Source organism: Hordeum vulgare, chromosome 4H (genome assembly GCF_904849725.1).
Source record: "Hordeum vulgare subsp. vulgare chromosome 4H, MorexV3_pseudomolecules_assembly, whole genome shotgun sequence".
Taxonomy (NCBI): domain Eukaryota; kingdom Viridiplantae; phylum Streptophyta; class Magnoliopsida; order Poales; family Poaceae; genus Hordeum; species Hordeum vulgare.
This window is the reverse complement of record NC_058521.1, coordinates 579,223,190-579,248,092: the sequence shown is the minus strand read 5'-3', so window position 1 is coordinate 579,248,092 and position 24,903 is coordinate 579,223,190. Positions and strand designations below refer to the sequence as shown.

Genomic DNA, 24,903 nt, shown 5'->3' with positions numbered 1-24,903 from the left:
ATCTCGCTGGCCTGTGCGCCTTCCATCCCGCTCATCCCACTAGCTGGCGCAGCCCCCCCCCCCCCCCCCCCGCGCGCGCGTTGCTCTGTCGCGCCACCGGCCGCGGCCTTGGGGAGGGGCGGATCGATGACAGGTGAGACCAGGGCGCAGACGATGGGAGTATCCAGTTTTATCCGCCGCGGACCCATTTATGATTCAGTTTTACGTTTAGCTTGGGTCAGTATGGACAACGAACAGACAGCAGGCGGACACGCTCGTCTGTTTGGGTCATCCCGTTGGATCAGCTTTTGTGTCCGGATGATCCGAACGGATAAATTGGATCGTTGGGATTGCTCTTACGGATATATACATGACGGGTTAAATGGCGGCCTTTCGCACTCGTTTTCGCGGACTGATCTTTTTTGTTTGCGGATGAGAAAAATTGCGGGTTGCCGAGATGCGCTTGGTACTAGCCGTAGATGGGCAGGAGGGACGTACGCCGCTGTCCCGATCGACCGTTGGTCAATGGCGCTCCAAGCGCATCGCATGGGATTAGGGAGTGGAGGGTTCGAGAAGGCCACCGAGGGCAGGACGGCCATTCAACGGCGGCGAGGCTGTCAGACAATTATTAGCTCGCGGCGACGACGGGCATCAGGCGTGGCGCGCCTAGCGTGCAGCCGGGTTGGTTTAGCGGGTGACGTGTCCCCGTCGAACCAGCCACGGGGGCAACGGAGGAGATGGGCCGGACGCCGTTTTTTGTCCACGACGGCAGCAATCAATCGTTGGACCGACCGACGGCGCACGCAATTGTCTAAGAAGAATGGGTTCACGACCCACCCCGTTCCAAAAAAAATAAAAAAAAAGAGTTATCGTATCACGCGTCACTGCATTTCGAGGAGCTTCAGATCGATCGAATTCTTCCGTTTTTCTGCCAACAAAGATGAAAAGATCGACCGATACAGCCGTTGGAGCACGGATTTACCGCCGAAAACGACATGGCCGTGGCGGCAGATCCAGAGCCAGAAGCAACGGCCACCGAAGTCGGCCCGTCCGGGCGCGCACGGCCAATCAGCAGCTCCCCGGCCGCGCTCACGGTCGCCGTGGCGGCCGTAGACCGCCGGCCAAATGTTAATCAGCGTCCAATCCCGGCGCCCCGGTTCGGCGCCGCCCGGAGGCGTCACGTCGGCCCGGCCTCCAAACCCACACGGGCCACGAGTCCTGCCCCCGCTGACAGCTCCGTGGCCGGTTGCTGTCCCGGTCCATCCCAGCACCGCATCGACTGCTTGCTTGCTGCGCGGCCTCGTGCTACGAATGCGCGAAAGGAGCTCGCTTAATTAGCACACACCGTTCAATCCTCGCACAGCTAACATCAGGAAAAACATCACCGATGACGGCGAGAGCTCGTCGACAACCTATGCTTTTCACCTAGGTCTCGTTTTGGGAAGCTCACCAGAGTTCCGATCTTGATTTTGTCATTCCCAAACAAACAAACATGTTGGCACCTGTTATTGTATAGTACCAAGCCTTATCTCCGCCCATGAATTTCACCCCATGCATCGACCCAAAAAAAGAAAGCATTATCCTCTCTCCCCTCCCATCAATTCCCGAAACTACCAGTGCCACATCACGCACGCACGCACTTACTTCCGGCATGCAGTTACGTCCAGCTGGTTCCCAAAAATCACAGGCGACGGCCGTCCAGAAGCTTCAGGCGTAACAAGCACGCGAACCCAATATGGCATTTTCCCAGGGGCCTCACTCCACACCGTCCATTTCATCAGCTCCTTCCTCACCGGCCCGCTCGGGTGTATATATACCGCCTCCCTATCCCGCTCCTTCCACACCAACTCACGCCACTCGTCTCTCCCGACTCCGGCCAGCCACCCCCTTCTTCTTCTTCTTCTCTAGCGAGCTAGGCTTGGAGGTGAGCGAAAATGCCGGTCAGCAGGATCGCCGTGGGGAGCCACCGGGAGGTGTACGAGGTCGGCGCCCTCAAGGCGGCGCTCGCCGAGTTCATCTCCACGCTCATCTTCGTCTTCGCCGGCCAGGGCTCCGGCATGGCCTTCAGTAAGTTCTTCCCTGTGGTAGCTTAATCAGGAACAATTAAGGTAGTAGTTGATTAGTACTCCAGTAATTTGCATCATGATAATGGATAGCTAGTGCACGTACGACAAGAGAGGGGGAAAAAACTCCTGCTTTTGGTGACAAGTTATAAATGACAAGAAAGAAAGTAAAAGAAACACTTTATGATGAGGCGTTACCAGTAGCCTAGAGAAAATTGCCTCAGAAAGGAAGTCAGTAGGGTTTGATTGATTTGATACAGGCTTTTTAGGTTGTATGATTGGCGCACAATGACCAGTTTGCCCTTGGGATATCCATGTGGTGAATCATCAGTGTTTCTATCGTGTATGTATGCATGTATCTGACTGACAGTTCTCCCGTGTTGGGTCGTGGTCGCAGGCAAGCTGAGCCCCGACGGCGTGGCGACGCCGGCCGGGCTGATCTCGGCGGCGATAGCGCACGCGTTCGCGCTGTTCGTGGCGGTGTCGGTGGGCGCCAACATCTCGGGCGGGCACGTGAACCCGGCGGTGACCTTCGGCGCCTTCGTGGGCGGCAACATCACCCTCTTCCGCGGCCTGCTCTACTGGGTGGCGCAGCTGCTGGGCTCCACCGCCGCCTGCTTCCTCCTCCGCTTCTCCACCGGCGGGCTCCCCACCGGCACCTTCGGGCTCACCGGCATCGGCGCGTGGGAGGCGGTGGTCCTGGAGATCGTCATGACCTTCGGGCTGGTGTACACGGTGTACGCCACCGCCGTCGACCCCAAGAAGGGCAGCCTGGGCACCATCGCGCCCATCGCCATCGGCTTCATCGTCGGCGCCAACATCCTCGTCGGCGGCGCCTTCTCCGGCGCGTCCATGAACCCCGCCGTCTCCTTCGGCCCCGCCCTCGTCAGCTGGGAGTGGGGGTACCAGTGGGTGTACTGGGTCGGCCCCCTCATCGGCGGCGGCCTCGCCGGCGTCATCTACGAGCTGCTCTTCATCTCCCGCACCCACGAGCAGCTCCCCACCACCGACTACTAAGCTCACCGCCGCCTGCCCCCCGCCCGCCCGTCCGTCCGTGTGGTCGATCGCGTCTCCCCTTGCTTCCAGTCATGAGTCGTTTAAGTTTGCTTTGAATGAATGAATCCATCCCATTCCCAGGGTCGATCGGTCCATCAGTTTGTGGTGCTGTGAAACCTGTGACGATCGACCCTGTCAATTTGCTTGTGTAAAACCTGTGAATTCGTCCGCCCGAGTAATTTCAAGTTCAGTTGAGTTGGAATATGGATCTCTAGAAACTTGCATTCTCGAATGAATTAATCCGTCTGTGAGGATGTCAGTGAGTGAGTGAGATCCACTGCTTAGTTTGTCTGAAGCTGTGGCTCAGATCGCCGTGGCTACTTGCCTCTACTGCGGAGGCACGAGGTTGTCAGTGAGTGTCAATAATGGAGTGGCATGTGGCGACGAGGCGGGAGGTACGTCGCCACGTCGGAGTGGTGATAAGGCTGAGCTGTTCTTGTCGGCCGGGCCGGGCCGATCGATCCTATCAGGTCCGGCTGGACCGGAGTGCACCACACACGCGCCATCCCGATGCAATCATGCACATTACGTGGGGTTGTTGGCGCGTTTACTGTCATATCCGATGGACCCAACTGCTTGCTCCTCTTCACGAGCATATTTTAGAGCTCAAGTAGCACCCTAATAATCAACAATGTAAAGTCTACGCATCGTTTGGTCCGTTCATGGTGCCGCCTATAATTTAGTTATAATAACAAGCTTACTGAATTAGATCAACAACTCCAATCAGGAGGGCTGTGGAACACATTACCCTTTTGAAGCCTGTCAACATTGTAAAAAAAACATCAAAGTAAAATTTAACATTCAAGTCCGTACACCATCTACTGACGACTGCAAACAGTTTCTACAAGAGCAATTACAGTTTCTACAAGAGCAATTGCAGGCAAAGCTCTAGAGAAGGCTCGTGCTGCTTCAGTTCTCCCGCCAGCCTGGCCGCCACTAACTCCGACGTGGATGACACGGACATGGTAGATGACAGACACATCAACCATTATTTTGATGTACTGCATTTGTCTTCATCTGTTCCGTGGCGTGGAATGGAGTGGAGTGTATTGTTGTTTTCTGACTTTCTCTCTCGGGAACAACTGCACAACTAGCGGTCGATGAGCTCGAAAGGGAGCGCTAATCATCACCATAAGTACTACCAAACCAGATTTATCCTTGTCTTATGCGGCCATGCTTTTTACTAAAAGAAATTAGAAATGTATGCGGCGTATTGAGCAACGGACGAGGTGGTGCCTAGCCTGGCTGAAATGCAACTTGGCGCGCACTCTCGGCGCCAGCGCATGCAGGTACACCCACCACTACCAACCTGCAGTAACTATAAGTAAATCGATTCGGATTTAACCTACTGTACTTGCAGAACGTTGTATAGAGATTGCGTCAATTAATATGGATGTAAAGAGTGCTCCAAGTTCCCTGCAATTAAATTCAGGATTTGGCTCCAGCCTGCACTGCTAATCCGTTGGAATCTTCGGCGGAATAATCCTATTGTCAGCGAATTGTTATCATCCGGGCCAATCGGATGCCAGAGGCGACTCTAATCTAAATACTGGCATTTGGATATTATTACTTCACAAGCGTCTGTCTGGACCACAGCACTCATCGACCGCGGCTGTCGCTCAGCGTTATCTTCCCAGCTTATTCGTCTGATATCACATGAATACGACGCCACCACTGTCTTAATTTGCTGTGCGTGGGCTAATCGAAGCTGTGATTTAAGAACAGATTGTTCGGGGCCGCCTGCCTATACAAATACTGTTCCGTTGGGAGTTCGCTAATCGCTCGCGTTATCTTCCCGGTTTGTCTCATCCGATCACCTGATTACGACGGTAGAACCGTCGTCGCTGAGCTAATCCAGTTGCGATTTTTCGTCAGGGATACCTACCGAATTAGCGATTATTAACATGGATCCGAAGGGAGTATGAGAGAAGCGGAAAGCCCAGCGGTTTGGGCCGTAGCCAGAGATTAGCCATCTACTCCCTCCGTTCTTATAGCATAAGTCATTTTAGACATTTCAACAGGGAATTAATACGTAACAAAATGAACAAATTTATATTTTAAAATATATTGATATGTAATTTAATAGTAGAATTTTTTAGAAAACTTATATTTAGGATGTACACGCGAACTCAGTGTGACGCTTGGGCTGGTATTTGTCCCTATCCAGATTGCACATCAGCACAGCACGGTTATTACGAAGTGGTGTCTCTGGCAATGATGAGCAGCGAGTCAGGATGCGAGGGCGTCGCTGTTGCGGCGTTTAAATCTCTCGACGTGGCGGAAGATCGCGTGACGTGGAGCCGAGATTGCCCGTCACGGCCGTCTTCAGAACACTTCGTCACTTAGGCTGGTCGTAATGAGAGTATCATAAGTACTACAGTATCATGCATGTCAATTACTAGACATATTTGATGAGGTAGCATAGAATTAAATGAATAAAGAGAGGATTGAGTATCATATTAAATGTTGTATTACTATGTGTACAATCAGCCTTATCCAAGGGCCGAGGACGAACCGGGTGAGGGTGCATCGGACGGCCGAGAAGAGTTGTAACCTGCTGAGTCGTTTCGTTTTCAGTGTTTGTTTTGCCAGATTTTACTGAAATTCGAACCGAGGCTTTTATGAGCCGAGCTATGGTGACTGGAGAGCACTGTATCCATCCCCGATGGAATTCTCGAAACCCGATCAACGGAGCAGTCACGCCACGCATGGACGGACGGACTGATGGAGCTAGCTGATTTCGTGGTGATTTTGTCGGCTCCGCGTGGCCGTAACAGTGACAGCAAGCTAATAATTCTCGGATGCATCCTCTCGGCCAGTGGAATTTACTGGTGCAGCCTCGCTCCGCGGAACGGTCGACCTGACACTACCAGCGTCGGCGAACCACAGGCCGATTTAGGCTGGTCATAGTGAAGAGTGAGATATATATCATGTATATGTTATTATTGTATGATACTATTTTTATAGTGTATTGTATTATAAATTAGTATTATAGGTGATCTTATTTATTGACATGCATGACACATACTCCCTCCGTTCTTAAATATAAATCTTTTAATAGATTTCACTAATAGTCTACATACGGAGCAAAATGGGTGAATCTATATTTTAAAGTATGTATATATACATCCGTATATAGTCCACTAGTGAAATCTCTAAAAAAACTTATATTTAGGAACCGGGGGAGTAGTAGCATAGCATTTAACATGATACGGTATTTATCTATGTTACTCTAACCCTCTTCTTTCTTTAATTACTTATCACATCAGCATGTTTGCTAGTCCCAAAACTATTATACTAGTACTAGCTATGTTACCCTCACTGTAGCCAGCCTTACGGCCGGCATGCTGTTCACCGTATAGTAAGTATATGCATGTCCGCAAACCGCATGTCGCGTGGAAGCAAGCACCAAAATTCAAAAGTGCCATCGGGTACCGTGGCCTCGGTGAGCTACAGGCTGATTTACGGCCGGCATGCAGTTCACCGTACAGTAAGTACATGCATGTCTGCAAGTCGCGTGGAAGCAAGCACCGGAATTCAAATGCCCGCCAAAAAAAAAGCACCAACATTCAAAAGTGCCATCGGATACCGTCGCGCGCGCGCGGCGGTCATGGAGAGGACTGATGACCGGTGAGTGGATCGGGGGAGCCCGCCGGCGGCATGCATGGTGCCGGAGCCGCGGACAAGGCCAGCGAGGCCGTGGCCCCCGGCCAGCGCTCCGTACGTGCCGGGTTCTTGGCGCCACATCCCGAGTAGATCGATCGGTCGGTCGATCGATCAGGGTGGCAGAGATGCCCTCATAATTCTGCTGCCTACCACGGAGACCTGATCGGATGATTGGATTGATGGCTGCAATTGTTCCCTTCCCCGGTGAAACAGAAATGCATGTGAACCAGCAGCTTCCTTTAACCCTCCTTTTGCCATTTCACACGGATCCTAATCTTCTCGTGCTTCCATTAAATATAGAAGGCGACAATATACTTCCTCCATTCGGAAATACTTATTTTAAAAATGAATAAAATGAATGTATCTATAACTAAAATAAGTCTAGATACGTGCATTTCTAGGACAAGTATTTTCGGACGGACGGAGGGAGTACTTCAATTGCTTTCGGGAGCCCGGCCTCCATGATGGCTTTTCAATTCATATTTTTACATTTAAAAAAATTCTGACAAAGTACAAAGATTCATGAAAAATGAGGCATGTACAAAAAAAAAAACAAATCTGGAGCTTTTTGACACATGAAACTATTTATCGTCTCAGGTCATGAATTTTTCTTTTTGTATAGATCGTATTTCAAGGTATTTCACCCTAAAAATTTACATACATACACATAACATCATCCTTTAATTGCATTTTTTCAGATTTTTTTGAAATCAAAAGGTTTGAAGTTTGAATTTATCAAAAAATCCGAGCTCCATGAAGCTCGGCCTCCAAGCGTCCGTTCTCTTCAATACAGTAGTACAACCTTACAACAAACCAGCGATAACTAATGCTTTCTTCGTTTTTAAATGTAATTTTTTTAAAGGTTCTACTATGGACTACATAAGGAACGAGCGAAGTAGTATGAAACGGAGAGAGTACTAGAGAAGTCATACGCGGCGGCATGTAGTTTTTTTTAAGGCAAACTCACCCTTTATTAAACTTCGAACTGAATGTTTACATGAACCATGACTTGATCATAAGGAGTTCCAAGCCATACATAGCCACCGATTTCTAAAGAGCTAGCGTGTTTTGCTAGGCAATGAGCCTCAAAATTAAAATTCCTACTTTCCTATATACACTGATAGTTAGGAAACACAGATTCTATGAGCATTATTTATCTCCTGGGTAATAGCAGCATAGGGTCCACTCTCTATATTCTTGAGGTCCTTAACGAGAATGGACGTTTGGAGCTCGGCCTCCATGAAGACCGAAATTTTTAAACAATTGAAAATTCAAACTTTATGGTTTCAAAAAAATCTGAAAAAAATATGCCAGTAAATAAGGATGTTATGTGTATGTGTGTAAAAATTTAGGATGAAATACCTTAAAATACGATCTGCATAAAAAAATCATGCCCTGAAATGATGAATAATATCATGTGTTAAAAATCTTCAGATTTGTTTTTTTTGTACAGCCCTCATTTCAATCTATTTTTTTCTGAAAATTTACACACATGTGTCTTACATCCCCATTTATCTCTGTATTTTTACAAAAAATTTGAAATGTAAAAAATATGAATTTTAATAAAATTTGAATTTCCAATTTAAAGGCCTCTATGGAAACCGAACCCCAAACGCAATTTCCGTGTCCTTAACCCACGTCCTGGCAATCTAACACTATTTGCACCCTTGATAGATGTAGATCCTCAGCGAGTGAAATTCCTTCACGACATGTCACAGCCTCTAGAGTTACAGCACCAGAGATATGGTACTCCCTCCGTCCCGGTGTATAAGTCATTTGCGTAGTTCTAGGTCATCGTTTTGAGGAATTAAATATGTGTTATATGTCATGAAAAGTATATCACTAGATTTCTCCACGGATGTAATTTTTAAATATATATTTTTTATCAAATATGATACATATTTAGATAGTTAAATTATCGACCTAAAACTACGTGAATGACTTATACACCGGGACGGAGGTAGTATATAACAATTGCCGAAGCACCGACATACTCGCCTCTCATTCCTACGGAATGCCATCGCCCGGTCCTCTGGTCCCATCACGTGAGAATGCCCGCAAAAAAAAAAGAATACTCCGTGACGGCATGTAGTTGTGATGTAGCCCGGTTTTTTGGGCATTAGAGATTGTGCCCTGAGAAAAGAGATTATACCATGCAAGGGATAGGTGCCATGCCGGAGTCAATCTCTCGCTTCCTTTACTTCTTCCCTCTGTTTTTAAATATAATTTTTTTAGAGGTCTCACTTGGAACTACACACGAATGTATATAGATATACTTTAGAGTATAAATTAATTTTTGTTTTGTTTTGTATATAGTCACTTAGTAAAAAAAACTAAAAGACTTATATTTAAGAATGAAGGGGTACATTACATAGTACTCCACTCACCCATGCATGTCCTGGTATTGTTGGCGAGTATTAAACAAACAACACTATTAGAGTCACTCTATATTGTCTTGGAAAAATTATTGTTTTCGCTCAGATATTCTAGGGAGTTCTTTGTCGAAAGTTTTATATAAGTATGCTAGTAGGTCAAGTTTTTTTGAAAAAAGTTTTGAAGATTTTTGACTTTTTCCCAGTTTTTTAATATATTCAAGATTGATTTAGAACCTAAATTATAAATTTTGTCAAAATATATTCAAGATTGACTTTGTTTGGAAGCATCATTACGAGGAATGCAAATGTGCAACCAGGTGATAAATCTGACTTCGTGTTCAAAAGATAAAATTGATACAATCTTTGAATCATATGAAAAAAATATGGATGAGTTGCACTGTTTAGCACGAACACGGCGTAGCAATCAATGGCTGGACCGTGCACCGGACCTCCCATGCATGGTACTTCCTCCGTTCCTATATTTTTTTTAAATCATTATAATCTACAGGGTCTCGCTATTCGTCACCCTGGGTGAGGAATAGTTATTCTTCACCCCCGTCTATTTTCACATTAATACACCGTAATTTTATGTTTCTGAAATTTTAATCTTATCTCATACTAAAAAGAGACCGTAAAAAATATATTATGTCACGTAAAATTACAAACATAAAAACATAGTATAAATTATACATAAAATGTGATTTTTCTGGTCTTATGACCTATATTTTTGTTTTCTTATGTCAAAATTTTCATAATAAATCAATATAAACGTATCTATTTGCATTTTAAATTTGATTTATTTATGAAATGGTCGTAAAATACCTCGGGTGAGGAATAATTTAATCTTCACCCTGGGAGATGAATAGAGTTTCTAATAAACTACATATGAATATATATAGATATAATTTAGAATGTAGATTCATTCGTTTTGCTTTGTATGTAATCCGTAGTTGAATCTTTAAAAAGATAAATATTTAAGTAATCCATGCACGATAGTTAATCCAGTCTCACTGAGTCCTGCCATTTCCAGTGCTATGTTCTTGGCTAAAAATGGACGTTCATCATTCGCCTTGCCCGTTTACCGATGGGCCACATCATTTCTCGTCCTTTATTGCTGAGACAGCATGCAGCCAGGCCCATGGGCCACCGGGGGCATGGAGGACCGGGCATGGAAGACCAGTAGACAAAGGAGATGGCTTATTCTCAAAAAAGGAGAAAAAGAGACGGCACACAAGTTGACCTAAAAACAAAGATGTCACACTCCCCTAAAAAAAAAAAAAAAAGATGTCACACAAGTTGATGCTCCCACGTGAACTGGCCCGTGACCCTGGTTCCCCGCATGGAAATTTTGTGCAACAGTTAACGTTAGAAGTGAGGGACAAGGTGAACCGATCTGTGATTATATGGTTAGTATGACTGTGATATCTCTACTCCATCAGGATTTAAATCCTAATGCTCATATTTATTTTTGAAATTATTTTAGGATTTTTTATGATGCGCATTCAGTGAAAGACGACGTCTCCATCGATGACGAGATGCCTATGATGACTTCGTAAATTTCAAGACAATATACCGACTCGATTTTTTAAAGATGTTCATATGAATAGGATGTGCGCGCATGCATTCATAAGTACGAGTGTACACATGTATACATGAAAACTTGTGTTTGTACTCTATCTAAAAATAAAATAAAAAACCTCTTCTAAAAATAATGCAGAAGACGGATTACAAATTCTAAACTATCAAATACATTCTAAATATATCTCTAACACTTAAGAGTACCGGTGATGACCGCACACGTTGGGTACAAGAGTACTGATGATGACCGCACACGTTGGGTATTGGGTACCAGTACCGAGTCAGTGAGATGCTTGCTAAGGCTCGTGAGACGCACGTACAAACACTGTTGGCGCATTTCGTCCTGATGGAACTGGTCCGGGGCGGGAATACATGACAGGATCGTCCTTTCTCCGTGTCCGTGCAGAGAGAAACGACACTGGTCGCTGCACGCATCACGTGCACATGTTCCCGAGAGCCCATCGATCGTGGCCGCCGCTCTCCTTCCGGCGTTGGCTCTTCACAAGAACCAACAACGCACATGGCAGGTGCATACATGAACACGATGCGATTGTAGCGTGAGCAGCCGCTAGAATTTTCCTTGTGACAAGGAAAACTGTGGCTAGCTAGCAGTCGACCGATACCAGAGCTCGGGGCCAGAAAAAGGATCATCTACACGGAAAAGATGATAAGGCTATGGCATGCATGTGACTGATTCACTGCACTGCAGTGCCGTCGAATTGCCACGACCGAGGTCGGATCAGGCTATGCAATAGTGCTTCTCACGGGGATGTGTTACGGCATGAAATGATGAGGACAGTGAAGCAGTTTCGTAGTATGCTGTGCACGATAACAGGAGGCAAATCCACAGAAATCCGAACATCATACATACAGAGGTTACAGAGAGAACCCAAAAGATACCTCAAACCACAAAACACCCCCTGAATGCAGGATAACTGCCATTTTCGAAAGAAACGAAAAGAAGAAGAAAAAGATACCTGAAACCAGAAAACACCCCCTCCTGAATTATATACCAGCAGTACACTCCCTCCCACGCACACCACCACACCGGTGCGGAAGCGTATCGGCTCGCCGAGTCACCGGACCTCATTACAATCAGCAAACCGAGTAGCCAGACCAAGCTGGGTTAGGAGACAGCGTCTTCTTCTCTTCTATTTGTACAGGTCAATTAATTCCCCCACCCTTCACACCAAAACCTCAAGTTGTTATTTCTCCCTCCCCTTTACTCGCCACCGATGATCACTTCACTTAGATACAACGACTCATTTACATCAGAACACCAACCAAGAACAACCTAGCCTAGGCACCGATTGCGAGATCTAGTTGGTTGCATAAAGTGACTGGATCGGATCGGATCTACTGGCAGCATCCCCCACTCTTCTCATGCTTCTGTTTCAGCGAGTTCCTCTTGACGACCGACGAGCCTTCCTCCGACAGACTTGGAACCTCAAGAATCTGCAACAGATCAACACATTAGAGAGATTTACTTTGTCAGCTGTATTGCTATGAATCAACAGAATATAATTTCTAACGCTTTAAAGTAAGTGATGTTCTTTCTTCCCACATTATTTTTTTAACTCTCAACTCAGAACACAATTTCGCCTTGTGTGACACCAAAGAATGGAGATACTACTAAAGCTTACATTTGGCTCCTTGTTAAATAAAATGTTAAAATTGGTTTTGAAGGAAAAACGGTATAGTCACATGTAGCTGGATGAATTTTCGGACACGATGAAGATGTCCACAAAAAGGAGCTCCTTGACACATATACTGTGTGTATGTACATACACTAAGACATACAGAAATCAGGGGGAAAACTGTACTATTCATACCAAAGGACAGAAGGAATACACATACAGTGATGTGACAATATCACACATCCATAAGAAGCAATTATAGTGCATCAAGTTAATCATCTGACAAAACAGACAAATGGCTCAAGCATGTCCTTTGTTAGTACATCAGGTGATATGCTGCCCAAAAAGGTTGCCTGAAGATTAACTTGCCCTTCCTCCTCCCAAAAGGCAACCACTATGCCTAAGTGCCGGTATGGGAAGTGAAAGCAAACACTTAAGCAACTGCAATCGTCTATAACTGCTTTCCTACTGTTCTCTAAAAAAATGTAAATCTGTTGGCTTAGTAATACAAGTTCAAAGACGTAGAGGGGCCATTCTCAAGTCCAGGAACTCTAGTGATATGCAACTTAACAAACTGATGTACAACATCACGATATAAATTGATGATTGTGTTAATCATATACTCCCTCCGTTTCTAAGTATAAGACATTTTAGAGATTTCAATATGAACTACATACAAATGTATATAGATATATTTTAGAGTGTACATTCACCCCTTCTGCTCCTATGTAGTCCATATTGAAATCTCTAAAAGGGCTTATATTTAGGAAAGGAGGGAGTACAATAGAAGGTATGTGCAATAAAAAATACGGGAAAAATCTCTGAATGATAAATTCAGGATTCACAAATCTCTGAATGATAAATTCAGGATTCACAAATCTCTGAATGATAAATTCAGGATTCACAAATCTCTGAATGATAAATTCAGGATTCACAAATCTCTGAATTATAAATTCAGGATTCACAACACAGGAACAATACTGAAATGAACATAGAATTTATTTTTTTATTTTTTTATGAACATAGAAGTTATATCATTATAACAAGGGTATACTATCTCTAGCCATGCTTTGCAATAAGATGGGATAACAATTATAAAACACATTTCATCTAATAAAGGAATGTTCAGTGCCAGATGACTAGTTTTATGAAGCACATGGTCGCAAACTAAATTGCTATAAAACGAGTCAGCTCTATATGTTTCGAATTTTTAACTTTAGTGATGATGCTGCGAGGAATGATGCACACCTTTACAAGTTAACTTCTCAGAGTTCTTAGAAGAATACTTTCAGAGTGCTCAAAAAGTAAAGAGGTTAACATTGCAGTGCTTAGTATGTTCCCCCCGGTATACCTTTAGCACAAGCTCTTCAAAACATTTCTCCACATTTTCTCTTGTTTTGGCACTGCTTTCGAGAAAAAGGCATCCACATTGCTGTGCAAAGGCAAGACCTTCTTCTGTTGTTACCATTCTGTCCTCATCCTGCAAGGTAAAACAATAATATACAGAAGTCAGTAGCGTCACTTCATCTTGTGTATTATTCCTGTAAGAGTAAAATACACTGGAGGTCCTAAATGTATTCCAAGTGTGTCAAGTAGGTCCTAAAAGTTTGAAACCGTTCACCGTGGGTCCTAAATGTGTGCAAGTCGTTCACTGCAGGTCCTAAAAGTATTCCGAGTGTGTCAAGCAGGTCCTAAAAGTCGCGGGTAAAATGCACATATAGGACCCGCGGTGAATGATTTCAAACTTTTAGGACGTACTTGACACACTTGGAATACTTTTAGGACCTCCGGTGTATTTTACTCTTCCTGTAAATGGGCAGCCTTAACAAGTTTAAACTTGTATTCTCCTTTTGGGTACAAAATTGATCTCATTGTACAAGCAAAATTACCACCCATTCTACCTAAATGTCATATAGTATCTGATGAAGGCTCAATATTCATGCAACGGGGCCTAAAACTGATCTAACAACTCATTGCTCACCCACCAAATACTTCTGGATTCAAAATGTACAACACCAACACTAGAGCTGAAATGGAACAATCGTCACTAGCATGTAAAACACTTGATTTAAAATGAAAGAAAATATACCTTGTCCAGTTTGTTTCCAACAAGCATTTTGACGCACTCTTTGTTCGTTGAGTGCAATTCTATTTCCTTGGCCCATACGTCAGCCAAATTTGTGAAACTTTGTCTCTTTGTAACATCATAAACTAACAGAAGAAGACAGCACAAAGTTAAACTTCTGCAATTTAACCTGCAACACCTTCCGCAGAATAAAACGAAATACTGTAAGGGTTCTTTCTATATATTTTGTTGCTATAAGTCATCGTGACAAGCATTTCAGCATTACTAATCTCAACATAAGTTTCCATTCCCTAAATGCCGCAACAAAATGATTACTGGTACATTATCATAGTGGGGTGACATCTTAGTTCAGTGACAAATTCAATCAAGTATGACGAAAAAACGGCAATGTTTGTTAAACACCCATTGGAAGCATGCCCAAGAATAGGCATACGAATGGAATGGTTAGAACTAACAAGCACGATTATCAACTTGGTTCAAAGGATACATGCATCTATATAACGGCTAAACTTGAGAAGTCCATTTATTATTCAGAAATCACTATTGAGTATGGCATCTTGCTCGGCTTATGTAAATATAAAAATAATCTGTTTGGGACTATTAACAGTGGCACCAGAGTTGAGCATGCACAAAGTTTGTAAGCCTAATTGTAACCTAAAATTTAGTGGTATCAGAAGAGCAAAGAAACAATTTAAACAATTATATTAACAGTAAGATGGCATGGAAGTACATTTGTAAGTCACACATGGAAAATGGTTAGTGCTTCTAATTGTGGTCATTAATCAAATCTTAAGAGAAATCATATTACCTAGGATAATTCCATGAGCACCTCTGTAGTAAGAACTAGTGATTGTCCTAAACCTCTCCTGGCCAGCTGTAAACAAAGAAATTCAGTTGGTCAAACACTTGATATTGTAGGAACACCATTAGATAGAAGACCATAGAAGAACATTATACAGCAGAGAAGTATCATACAGAAATACATTACTCATTAGAATGGAATGCAGTGTTGTTTCAGAATATATTATCTTTACACGTTGTATAGTAAGGTGATTGTGCTCGGGACAGAACAGCCCAAGTGATGACCTATGGCCGGGCAAAAAACAATTTTGGGGCAAATGAAAAACTAGGCTCATAATTTTGGGGGTACAATTGGAAGGAAGTGCATACTGCAGAGGAGTAATCGTCCTCAGAAAGCATAGAAGTAACATAGATAAAAATTTCTCGGGAAAGCATGTAAACACCATATCCATAAGGGCAGCAAGAAACTTACCGGTGTCCCATATTGTCAACTTCAATTTCTTATCACCAACAGTGAGAAACTTGATTTTAAAATCCACCCCTGGAAAGAAATTGTTGTGGATTAAAACTAAATCCTGGCAAGTAAATAACAGAGAGAACACAGCAAACTGGCACACTTATACAAGAAGATGATCATGAGTCCATAACTGGATAGTTGGATGCCCGTGTACTCAGGACATAAGGTGAGGCTGGAGCAGTTAGCTGTTAGATGACTGGATTTTGATCGGCTCGGAAACTGAGCTGATATGGAGATATAGAACGTTCGCGCCCCGCGGTAATATATAATTCCAATTGCATTTGGATCCAGGAAATAAGAGCAAACATATATGCACTTTGAGCTGGTCACTGTCAATGAGTTCATCCTAAAAAACGACCAGGGTAAATATGTTTGCTAGTACTCCCTCTAAACTAATATGAGTGATTAGATTACTAAAAATAGTGTTATAAATGCTCTTATATTAGTTTACGGAGGAAGTACTAGTTATGCAGGAACGAGGGTCACTTTCAGTATTCTCTCTCTTGTGTCTGGTCAGAACTAGTAGCTCCCAGAGAAGGACGGTCGGATTTTGTCCTGGTGTTTTAAGAATACTGCTCCGTATATGGTAACCTGATGCATACACATTCATTCTTGGATCAAGGTTGCTACAATAAACACATGCACTGAATTTCCAGCCGCTAGCAAAGGAACGGGGAAACATTCATTCTTGGCTCAAGGTTCCTAAAATAAAGGAAATGTTTAGTCCGGAACAGGCTGAAACAAACGAGGAAGTGGTCAGGGCTAGACGGCGACGCAATTAATGAGCAGTTACGGAGGGGTAACAGCAGAGGCAAACGCCTGCGGCGTTCCGCAAATAGGCATGGCGGCGTTGGTCGATCCCTCGACTCAATCGAACTGTTCCCCCAACAGCTATGGTCTCTCTCGTACGCACGGGGTGACGGAATCCGACTGCGTATGGACGGAACAGCGCGGCGCAGCATGGTAACGCCGCCCGGATGGTTGCCGCCTCCGGACGCTTGGCAACGTAGCCAGAGACGAGAGGAGGGCGTGTTTACCGCTGCCTGCTGCGTCGCCGGGTCGGGGCAGGCGGCGAGCGAGATCCGGGGAGGGAGGGGAGGGGAGGGGAGGTGATGATGGTACCTATGGTGGGGGAGATGTCGTCGTCAGTGGGGGCGGCGGAGACGAAGCTGACGAGGAGGCTGCTCTTGCCGACGGCGGAGTCCCCGATGAGCAGCACCTTGAAGGAGCAGTCGTAGCTGCTCCCCGGCGTCGAGCCCATGGCCGCCGCGCCGGGCCTGGGCGGTGGGGATCGAATCGCGCGCGTGCGGGCGGGCGGGTTGGTGGGGTGGAGATTCTGGCTGGAGGAGGGGAGGGGGAGGGAATAAAGCGACGGGGGAGAGGGAGAGAGGAGGCGGGGGGGGGGGGGGGGGGGGGTCAGCGGGATGGAAACGGAACGACGACGAGGCGTCGGGCGGACTGGAACTGGACTGCAGTGGACTGGGATGTATGGATGCGATCGATTTTTGTTTCGGTTGCGGTTGACGACTCGACGTGGGCGGGGCGGGGTGGGGTGGGGTGGGATGCGTGGCGAGGGGGGGAGGGCCAGGTGGCGCCGCCTGGGTGATGGGCGCCGCGCCGCGCTGTCTCTTCCAGCGACCGCGGCCGCGGACAGGGAAACGACTGGGAACGCTGCGCTGCGCTGCGCTGCACGGCTCGGCTCTCCGCACGCGAAACGAAACGAAACGAAACGGGCGAGCGTCATCCTAAGGCTGGTTGTAATGCGGGGTATCATATACTAGTATCATGCAGATGATACTACATCCATAGTATCATATGTTAGTATCATAGAATAGGTAATTTATTGACATGCAAGACACCAATGACGAAGCTTAAAAAAAATTAATGGGGTCATGTCTATGATAATGGGGTCATTCTTTATAAATGAGTAATCATTAGTGCTAAATTAGTGAAGGACTTGCTAATTTTACTGGGGTCAATTGACCCCATTGCTTACAAGGGAGCTCCGTTCCTGCAAGACACAAAGTAGCACAATATTTAATATGATACGGTATCATGATATGATACTCAACTCTCTCTTTCTTTATTTAATTTTATGACACATCATCAAAGTTGTCTAGTTGGCATGCATGATACTATCTATGATACTCCCATTACGACCATCCTAAAAAGGAAAACAAGTGAGCGGCAGGCCAACTCGAACGCGCAAATCTCATATGCCAGTCCACAAGATCGTCAAGTACTTAAAAGTTAGGAAAAAGTTCATTTTAAACCCTGAATTTGTAGAGGTTTGGCGAAATGAACCTCCAATTCAAAATCCATGTCGATTGCACCCTAAACTATGCAATCACGGTCTAAAAAGAACCCTGGGTTCGTTTGGTAAATCGGGATTGTTCATTTGACCGGGATTGGGCTGCGCTGCGAGAGTCACGCGCGAAAAATGACTGGGCCAACCTAGTCAAGCCCATCTCGCTTTAGGACTTCACAATATTTAAATATATTTTAAAATGTCACGTGCTATTTTTACAATATTTAAATATATTTTAAAATTCCACGTACTATTTTATAATATTTAAATATATTTTGAAATGCCATGTACTATCTTTATGATATTTAAATGTATTTTGAAATGCCACGTGCTGTTTTTATAACATTTAGATATATTTTAAAATGACACATACTATTTTTATAATATTTAAATATATTTTGAAATGGCGCCTACTATTTTATAATATTTAAATATATTTTAAAATGCCACGTACTATTTTTTATAATATTTAAATATATGTTGAAATGCCACGTACTACTTTTATAATATTTAAATATATTTTAAAATGCGGACACACGCTCTGTTTTTCTTAACAGAAAAGTTTTTGCTGCATTTTTTTTCCTTCAATCAAACGGCCTATCTCATTTTTCTTTAGCATTATCTCGTCGCACGAATATGCATGATGTACGTACGTATGTGCGCGGGTATACTACGCACGGTAGGGTGCCGTGGCCCTTCATATGCTATGCACGTGGACGTGGTTGAGCATGCATAAGCATATTGCGCACAGGTACTCCGTACTCATGTATAGATTACTAGGCTTTAGTTTTGTTTCTTGTTTTTTATTTCCTGAGTGGAATATAATTGATTAAAGCCGACTAGAATTAATTAAAGCTAAGGCCCTGTTTGGAACGATAATAGATTATGATAATCTGAATTATGAATATAGATTATATAATTTGGTTTATAAAAATAATTCAGTTGGCATGTTTGGAGGCCAGATTATATAAACTGTAAACCAGCTTTTAAATTGTACAATGACATGTTTGCCTTCTGTTTACAAGAAAAATAGAAAAGTGGCGGTGGCACTGCGTAATTCTCTTGAAGTTTACAAGGGTAACACGTCATTTGTAATTCATAATCTCATTTTAGCTGAGATAAAGCAGATTATGAGATTATAATAATTTGGTCATCTAGTTTATAAAATCTACAATATAAACTGTCCTGTTTGAAAATACAATAGATTATAAAAACCAGATTATATAATTTAGGTGGTTCCAAACAGGGCCTAAATCATATGACAATAGTACACTTTCAGATTATTATTATTTTCCAAACGGAGCCCTGTTCAATCATGGTTTGGTTACACTGTCCAAGTTAGCCAGCCAGCGACATGCGTGCGCCGCGTACACGCAGGAGCTAGCATACGTAAGGCAGTTGAGTAGGCAGCAATGGGACGGTACAGCAGAGGCCCGGCCGCGGTTTCTACAGGATAGAACTTGACTGTGCGCATGCTTAAATTATATGAGTGTACCCTCGAATATTTTTGAAATATCACAAACAGCAAAATATAAGTGTAATTGAAAATATAGACAAATGGGCCGGCCCAGCAGAGAGGACATGTGTGTGCCATGGTCAATACCGCCTCTCTTTGACCCACCAGTGAGACAAATACCGGTTGACATTTGTCAGGGTTCATTTTAGACCGGGATTGCATAGTTCAGGGTACGATCGACAGGGATTTCGATGTCCGGGTTCATTTCGTCGAACCTCTACGAGTTCAGGGTTAAAAATGGACTTTTTCCTAAAAGTTACACGACCATAACAAAGTCAACGACCGACATATTAGCCGGCCTTTAAAATAAACACGTTTTTTCATGGCGGTAACAAAGTTAGTGATCGTAACCATCCTTCAAAAAGAACGGCCATGGTCCATGATCGAGGCCCCCTCGTTCATGTCGTCTTGGTCGAGCATCCCCTTTTGTCGGTTCTCGAATCAAGTCGTTCTCTTCGGCGACATGTTGGTCAAGTCGATGATCATGATTGCTAGCATCATCTCTTTTGATTTGGTGTCGGCGATGGTGGCTTGATCACGAGTTTCTTCGCTTGGGTGGCCTCCTCCTCCTCGTGACGGCCTCCTTCATGTCAAGCTTCTTTGTTTGGAGCTCAAAGTATGTCTATATTTGCTCCTTTTTTCGTTTGATGCTCCTCTCCTCCCGTGCTTTCTTTTGAGTGGTCGTGCCTTTCAAATTTGATTGCAAAGTGAAGGATACCGCATCACGCTTCCTCGTCAATCTTCGAGTTGGTCTTGCCCCTCGGCCTCTTCAACCCATCAGCATTCGCCTCCGTGGCCTTCTTCCCTCCTTTCTTCTTCAAAGCGGTACATTGATATTTGAACTTAGGGTAATCTTTGATGAGCGGCCAACAATGTGTGAGAGTGAATGGCTTGTTTTTGTGCCTGGCCTTGAAGGTTTCGAAGATTGGAATGCCTATGAAATCAAAGAGACGGCCACAAATGTAACAATAAGGACAAACATATAACAAAACATGGACAATGCATAACAATAGAGGGTACAAGTCATACCAAAAGTCGGCCATGCCTAGTCCACTCACCACACATGCTTCAACGCTCTCAAGTGCGACCTGATAATTGTTGCACTTTTGTTGAATGACCCCCCCATCTTTTTTGGATTGAGTTGATGTCACGGGTGCTTGCAAATTTGTAGGGCTCGAACTTCCTTCATTCGTGAAAGGTTTTGTGAACTCTCATCTAAAAGACGACTCTTTTTTGCCCGGCACCGGTCTTGGGATATTAGCCTATCTCCATCCAACTCTCGCAAATCAAAGTGTCATAATCTCTTGTGTATGGTCTCGTGTGAATGCTTTCCCCTTGTTTGTGCCTTCGCTCTTTGGGTGAGCTCATCGATGAAGATCAATGGCTCCTCCGCAATGTCGACCTCTTCTTCCTCATCTTCTTAATGTATATCCTCATCCTCATGCCATGAGTTGCCATGGTTAGGATCATCTTCTTCATGGGCATCAAAACCGTCGACACCATATTGGTCGAGGCTGTTTTGGCTTTGGGTCTCCTTGGGATTGAAAGCATTGCCTTGGCCGATAGCATTTCCATCTTCAAAACCAATGTATTGGCCATCGACGTTGAATGCCTGGCCATTGCCCTCGAAGATGACATTATCCATGAAGTGGGTGTACTCAAGGTCATCGGCCGGCGGTGATGGGAGTTGCATTCCATCGAACAACTTGCGGGCACTGGACAAGTTGGCCATAGCAATCGACCGTGTCTACTTCCTTGGCATCTCGTCTGACGACTGGCCGACCACACGCATGACGTTGAGGTCGATGGCTAGAGGGATGGCCAGGATGGTCGACACGATCACGCCGTGATACGGCGAGGTCGAGAACCGGGCATGGACATGCAGCCAAGAGTTGAGAACCCAAGCATCTCCGGGGTTATGGAAGAGGTCGATGAATGGGGCTGGTACTGCTGAGGCCGGCCTGTTGGAAATATGCCCTAGAGGCAATAATAAAGTTGTTATTATTATATTTCCAGTTCATGATAATTGTCTATTATTCATGTTATAATTGTATTAACCAGAAACCGTAATACATGTGTGAATATATAGATCACAGTGTGTCCCTAGTGAGCCTCTAGTTGGCTAGCTCGTTGATCAATAGATGATCATGGTTTCTTGATCATGGACATTGGATGTCATTGATAACGGGATCACATCATTGGGGAATGATGTGATGGACAAGACCCAATCCTAAGCATAGCACTAAATCGTGTTGTTCGTCTGCTAAAGCTTTTCTAATGTCAAGTATCATTTCCTTAGACCATGATATTGTGCAGTGCTTAGCAGTCCCCAGCAACGACACTAGAAGAATGTTGTTGACGAGTCCCTGGCTTGATGCCTTTGCGACAACAAAGCCAGAACTGCTCCCAGTTGCTCAACAATTAGCAATTGTCTTGCAATGGCCCACCAGCGCGTGGGTTCGCGGCAGTTTTCGAGGGTAGAGTATTCGACCCAAATTTGTTGGTACGCCAGTCAGGAGGTGAGAGAATACTCTCGAGTATTAGCAGCTGAATGTATCAGATTCAACCACACCTGAAAGATTAGTATCTGCAAGCAAAGTATCAGCACCAAAGTAGGATGATAACAACGGTGTCAGAAACGATCTGTTGACGGCAGACTATTCCTAACCGTCGTATCAATGGCGCCAGAAGTTGCCCGTTGACGGAAATTGTTTTTTCCCGTTAACGCCGACCGAACCAGAATTGTAGCAAGTAGCAGCAGTGTAACGAGTAACAGCAGTGGCAAGGAACAGCAGTAGTGACAGCGGTAGCAAGTAGCAACAGTAGCAAGTAACAGCAGCAGCAAGTAACACTAGCAGCAGCAGAGCAAGTAACAGTAGCAGCAACAGTAGTAACAGCAGCAGAGCAAGACAAGTAACAGCAGCAGTGGGACAAACTCGTAGGCAATGGGTCGGTGATTCTTTTGGATGATATTCATCATGCAACAGTTATAACACGGAGAGATATGTGGCTAGCTCCCGTTCGTCAATGTGATGTAGGCATGCATTCCGTGTGTAGTCATACGTGCTTAGGGAAAAGAACTTGCATGACATCTATTGTCCATCCCTCCCGTGGCAGCGGGGTCCAAAAGGATACTACGGGATATTAAGGTTCTCCTTTTAATAAAGAACCGGAACAACGCATTAGCACTTGGTGAATACATGAACTCCTCAAACTATGGTCATCACCGGGAGTGGTTCCGGTTATTGTCACTCCGGGGTTGTCGGGTCATAACACATAGTAGGTAACTACAACTTGGAAGATCGGATCTAAAACACACATATATTGGTGACAACATAATAATTTCAGATCTGAAATCATGGCACTCGGGCCCTCGTGCCAAGCATTAAGCATGACAAAGTAGTAGCAACATCAATCTCAGAACATAGTGGATACTAGGGATCAATCCTCGTCAAAACTAACTCGATTACATGATAGATCTCATCCTACTCATCACCGCCCAGCGAGCCTACGAATAGATTATTCACGAACGATGAAGAGCTTCATGGAATTGGAGAGGGAAGAAGGTTGATGGTGACAGAAATTGTCTTTTCCCGTTAACGCCGAGCGAACCAGAATTGTAGCAAAACAGACTCCAGATCTGTCCTCCAGATGAAGAACAGGATGTGGCGGCGCCTCCGTATCGCAAACACGACGAAATCTTCTCTTCTGATTTTTTTCTGGGAGAAAGTGAATTTATAGAACTGAGTTTGGGGGCCGCAGAGCCACGTGGGCCCCACAGGCTTGGTTGCCGCGGCCAGGGGGGTGGCCGCGGCAACAGGGCTTGTGGGGCCCACGTGGCTCTGCCGCCCCCAAACTCAGTTATATCAATGTCGCGTCAACAGGGCTTGTGGCCCACTGGCCCACCCCCTCTGGTGGATCTTTGCGCAGGTATTTTTCATATTTTCCAAAAAAATTCTCCATAAATTTTCAGGACGTTCCGAGAACTTTCATTTCTGCACAAAAACAACACCATGGCAATTCTGCTGAAAACAGCGTCAGTCCGGGTTAGTTCCATTCAAATCATGCAAATTAGAGTCCAAAACAAGGGCAAAAGAGTTTAGAAAAGTATATACGACGGAGACGTATCAACTCCCCCAAGCTTAAAACCTTACTTGCCCTCAAGCAATTCAGTTGACAAACTGAAAGAGAAAGAAAAACTTTGACAAACTCTGTTTGATCTTGTTGTTGCAACTATGTCTAACTCATAACCAGAATTTCAGCAAGATCACAAGTTAACCACATGAGCAAGTGACACAAAGGTCTCACGGTAAACTAATATCAATGACATAATCAGCTAGCGAGCAAATAATAATAAGTTTCAGATACCAACAATTCAATCAAAACATGCATGAAGCAATATGAATAGGTGGTATCTCGCTAGCTCTTTCTGAGACCGCAAAACATAAATGCAAAGCACTTTCAAAGATCAAGGGCTGACTAAACATTGTAATTCATAGCAACGAAGATCCAGTCATAATGATACTCAATATCAATCAAAAGCAAAGCATAAAAATGATAGATGTGCTCTCTAATTGGTGCTTATAAGAAGAGGATGACTCAACAGGAAAATAAATAGACAGGCCCTTCGCAGAGGGAAGCATTGATTTGCACAGGTGCCAGAGCTCAAGCTTTGAAAACAGAGATAATAATTTTGGGTGGCATGCTTTCATTGTCAACGCAATGACCAAGAGTTCTCAATATCTTCCACGCTACTCATGCTATAGGCGGTTCCCAAACAGAAAACTACAGTTTTAACTCTCCCACCACCAATCAATCACACTCCACGACTAGCCGAATCCTCGGGTACCGTCCATACTGACATCAATCCTGGGGGAGTCTTGTTTTACAATTATGTTTTCGATTTAAGCGTGGACCTGGGCATTCCAATTACCGGCCCCTTTCTCGTGAATGACAATGAATAAACACATGTCGAGGATAATACTCCTAGCATGGAAGATATCAATAGCCCCCTGTCCCCACATGAGCGGTTCGGGCATGCAAAACAGATTATTTCTTGAAGGTTTAGAGAATGGCACATGCAAATTTACTTGGAACGGCAGGTAGGTACCGCAAATAGGTAGGTATGGTGGACTCTCATGGAAAAACTTTTGGGTTTATGGAAGTGGATGCACAAGCAGTATTTCGCTTAGTACAAGTGAGGGCTAGCAAAAGACTGGGAAGCGACCAACTAGAGAGCGACAACAGTCATCAAGATGCAATGAGTTTGACTAACATTGAATGCAAGCATGAACAGGATATAGATCACCATGAACACGAAC

General features: G+C 44.5%; 2 protein-coding genes across 2 annotated transcripts; one reads left to right on the top strand and one right to left on the bottom strand.

The window, feature by feature from the left end:
• Nucleotides 1-1,801: 1,801 nt before the first annotated feature.
• Nucleotides 1,802-3,300, top strand: LOC123449696 (aquaporin TIP1-1). Its single transcript, XM_045127003.1, has 2 exons — nt 1,802-2,046; nt 2,440-3,300. Exons 1-2 carry the CDS (start codon nt 1,914-1,916, stop codon nt 3,057-3,059), a joined length of 753 nt encoding a protein of 250 aa, XP_044982938.1. The 5' UTR covers nt 1,802-1,913; the 3' UTR covers nt 3,060-3,300.
• An 8,260-nt stretch (nt 3,301-11,560) lies between these two features.
• Nucleotides 11,561-17,227, bottom strand: LOC123449695 (ras-related protein RABC2a-like). Its single transcript, XM_045127002.1, has 6 exons — nt 16,881-17,227; nt 15,714-15,782; nt 15,249-15,314; nt 14,444-14,565; nt 13,706-13,834; nt 11,561-12,172 (listed from the first exon to the last, which is right to left on the bottom strand). Exons 1-6 carry the CDS (start codon nt 17,017-17,019, stop codon nt 12,074-12,076), a joined length of 624 nt encoding a protein of 207 aa, XP_044982937.1. The 5' UTR covers nt 17,020-17,227; the 3' UTR covers nt 11,561-12,073.
• Nucleotides 17,228-24,903: the final 7,676 nt, after the last annotated feature.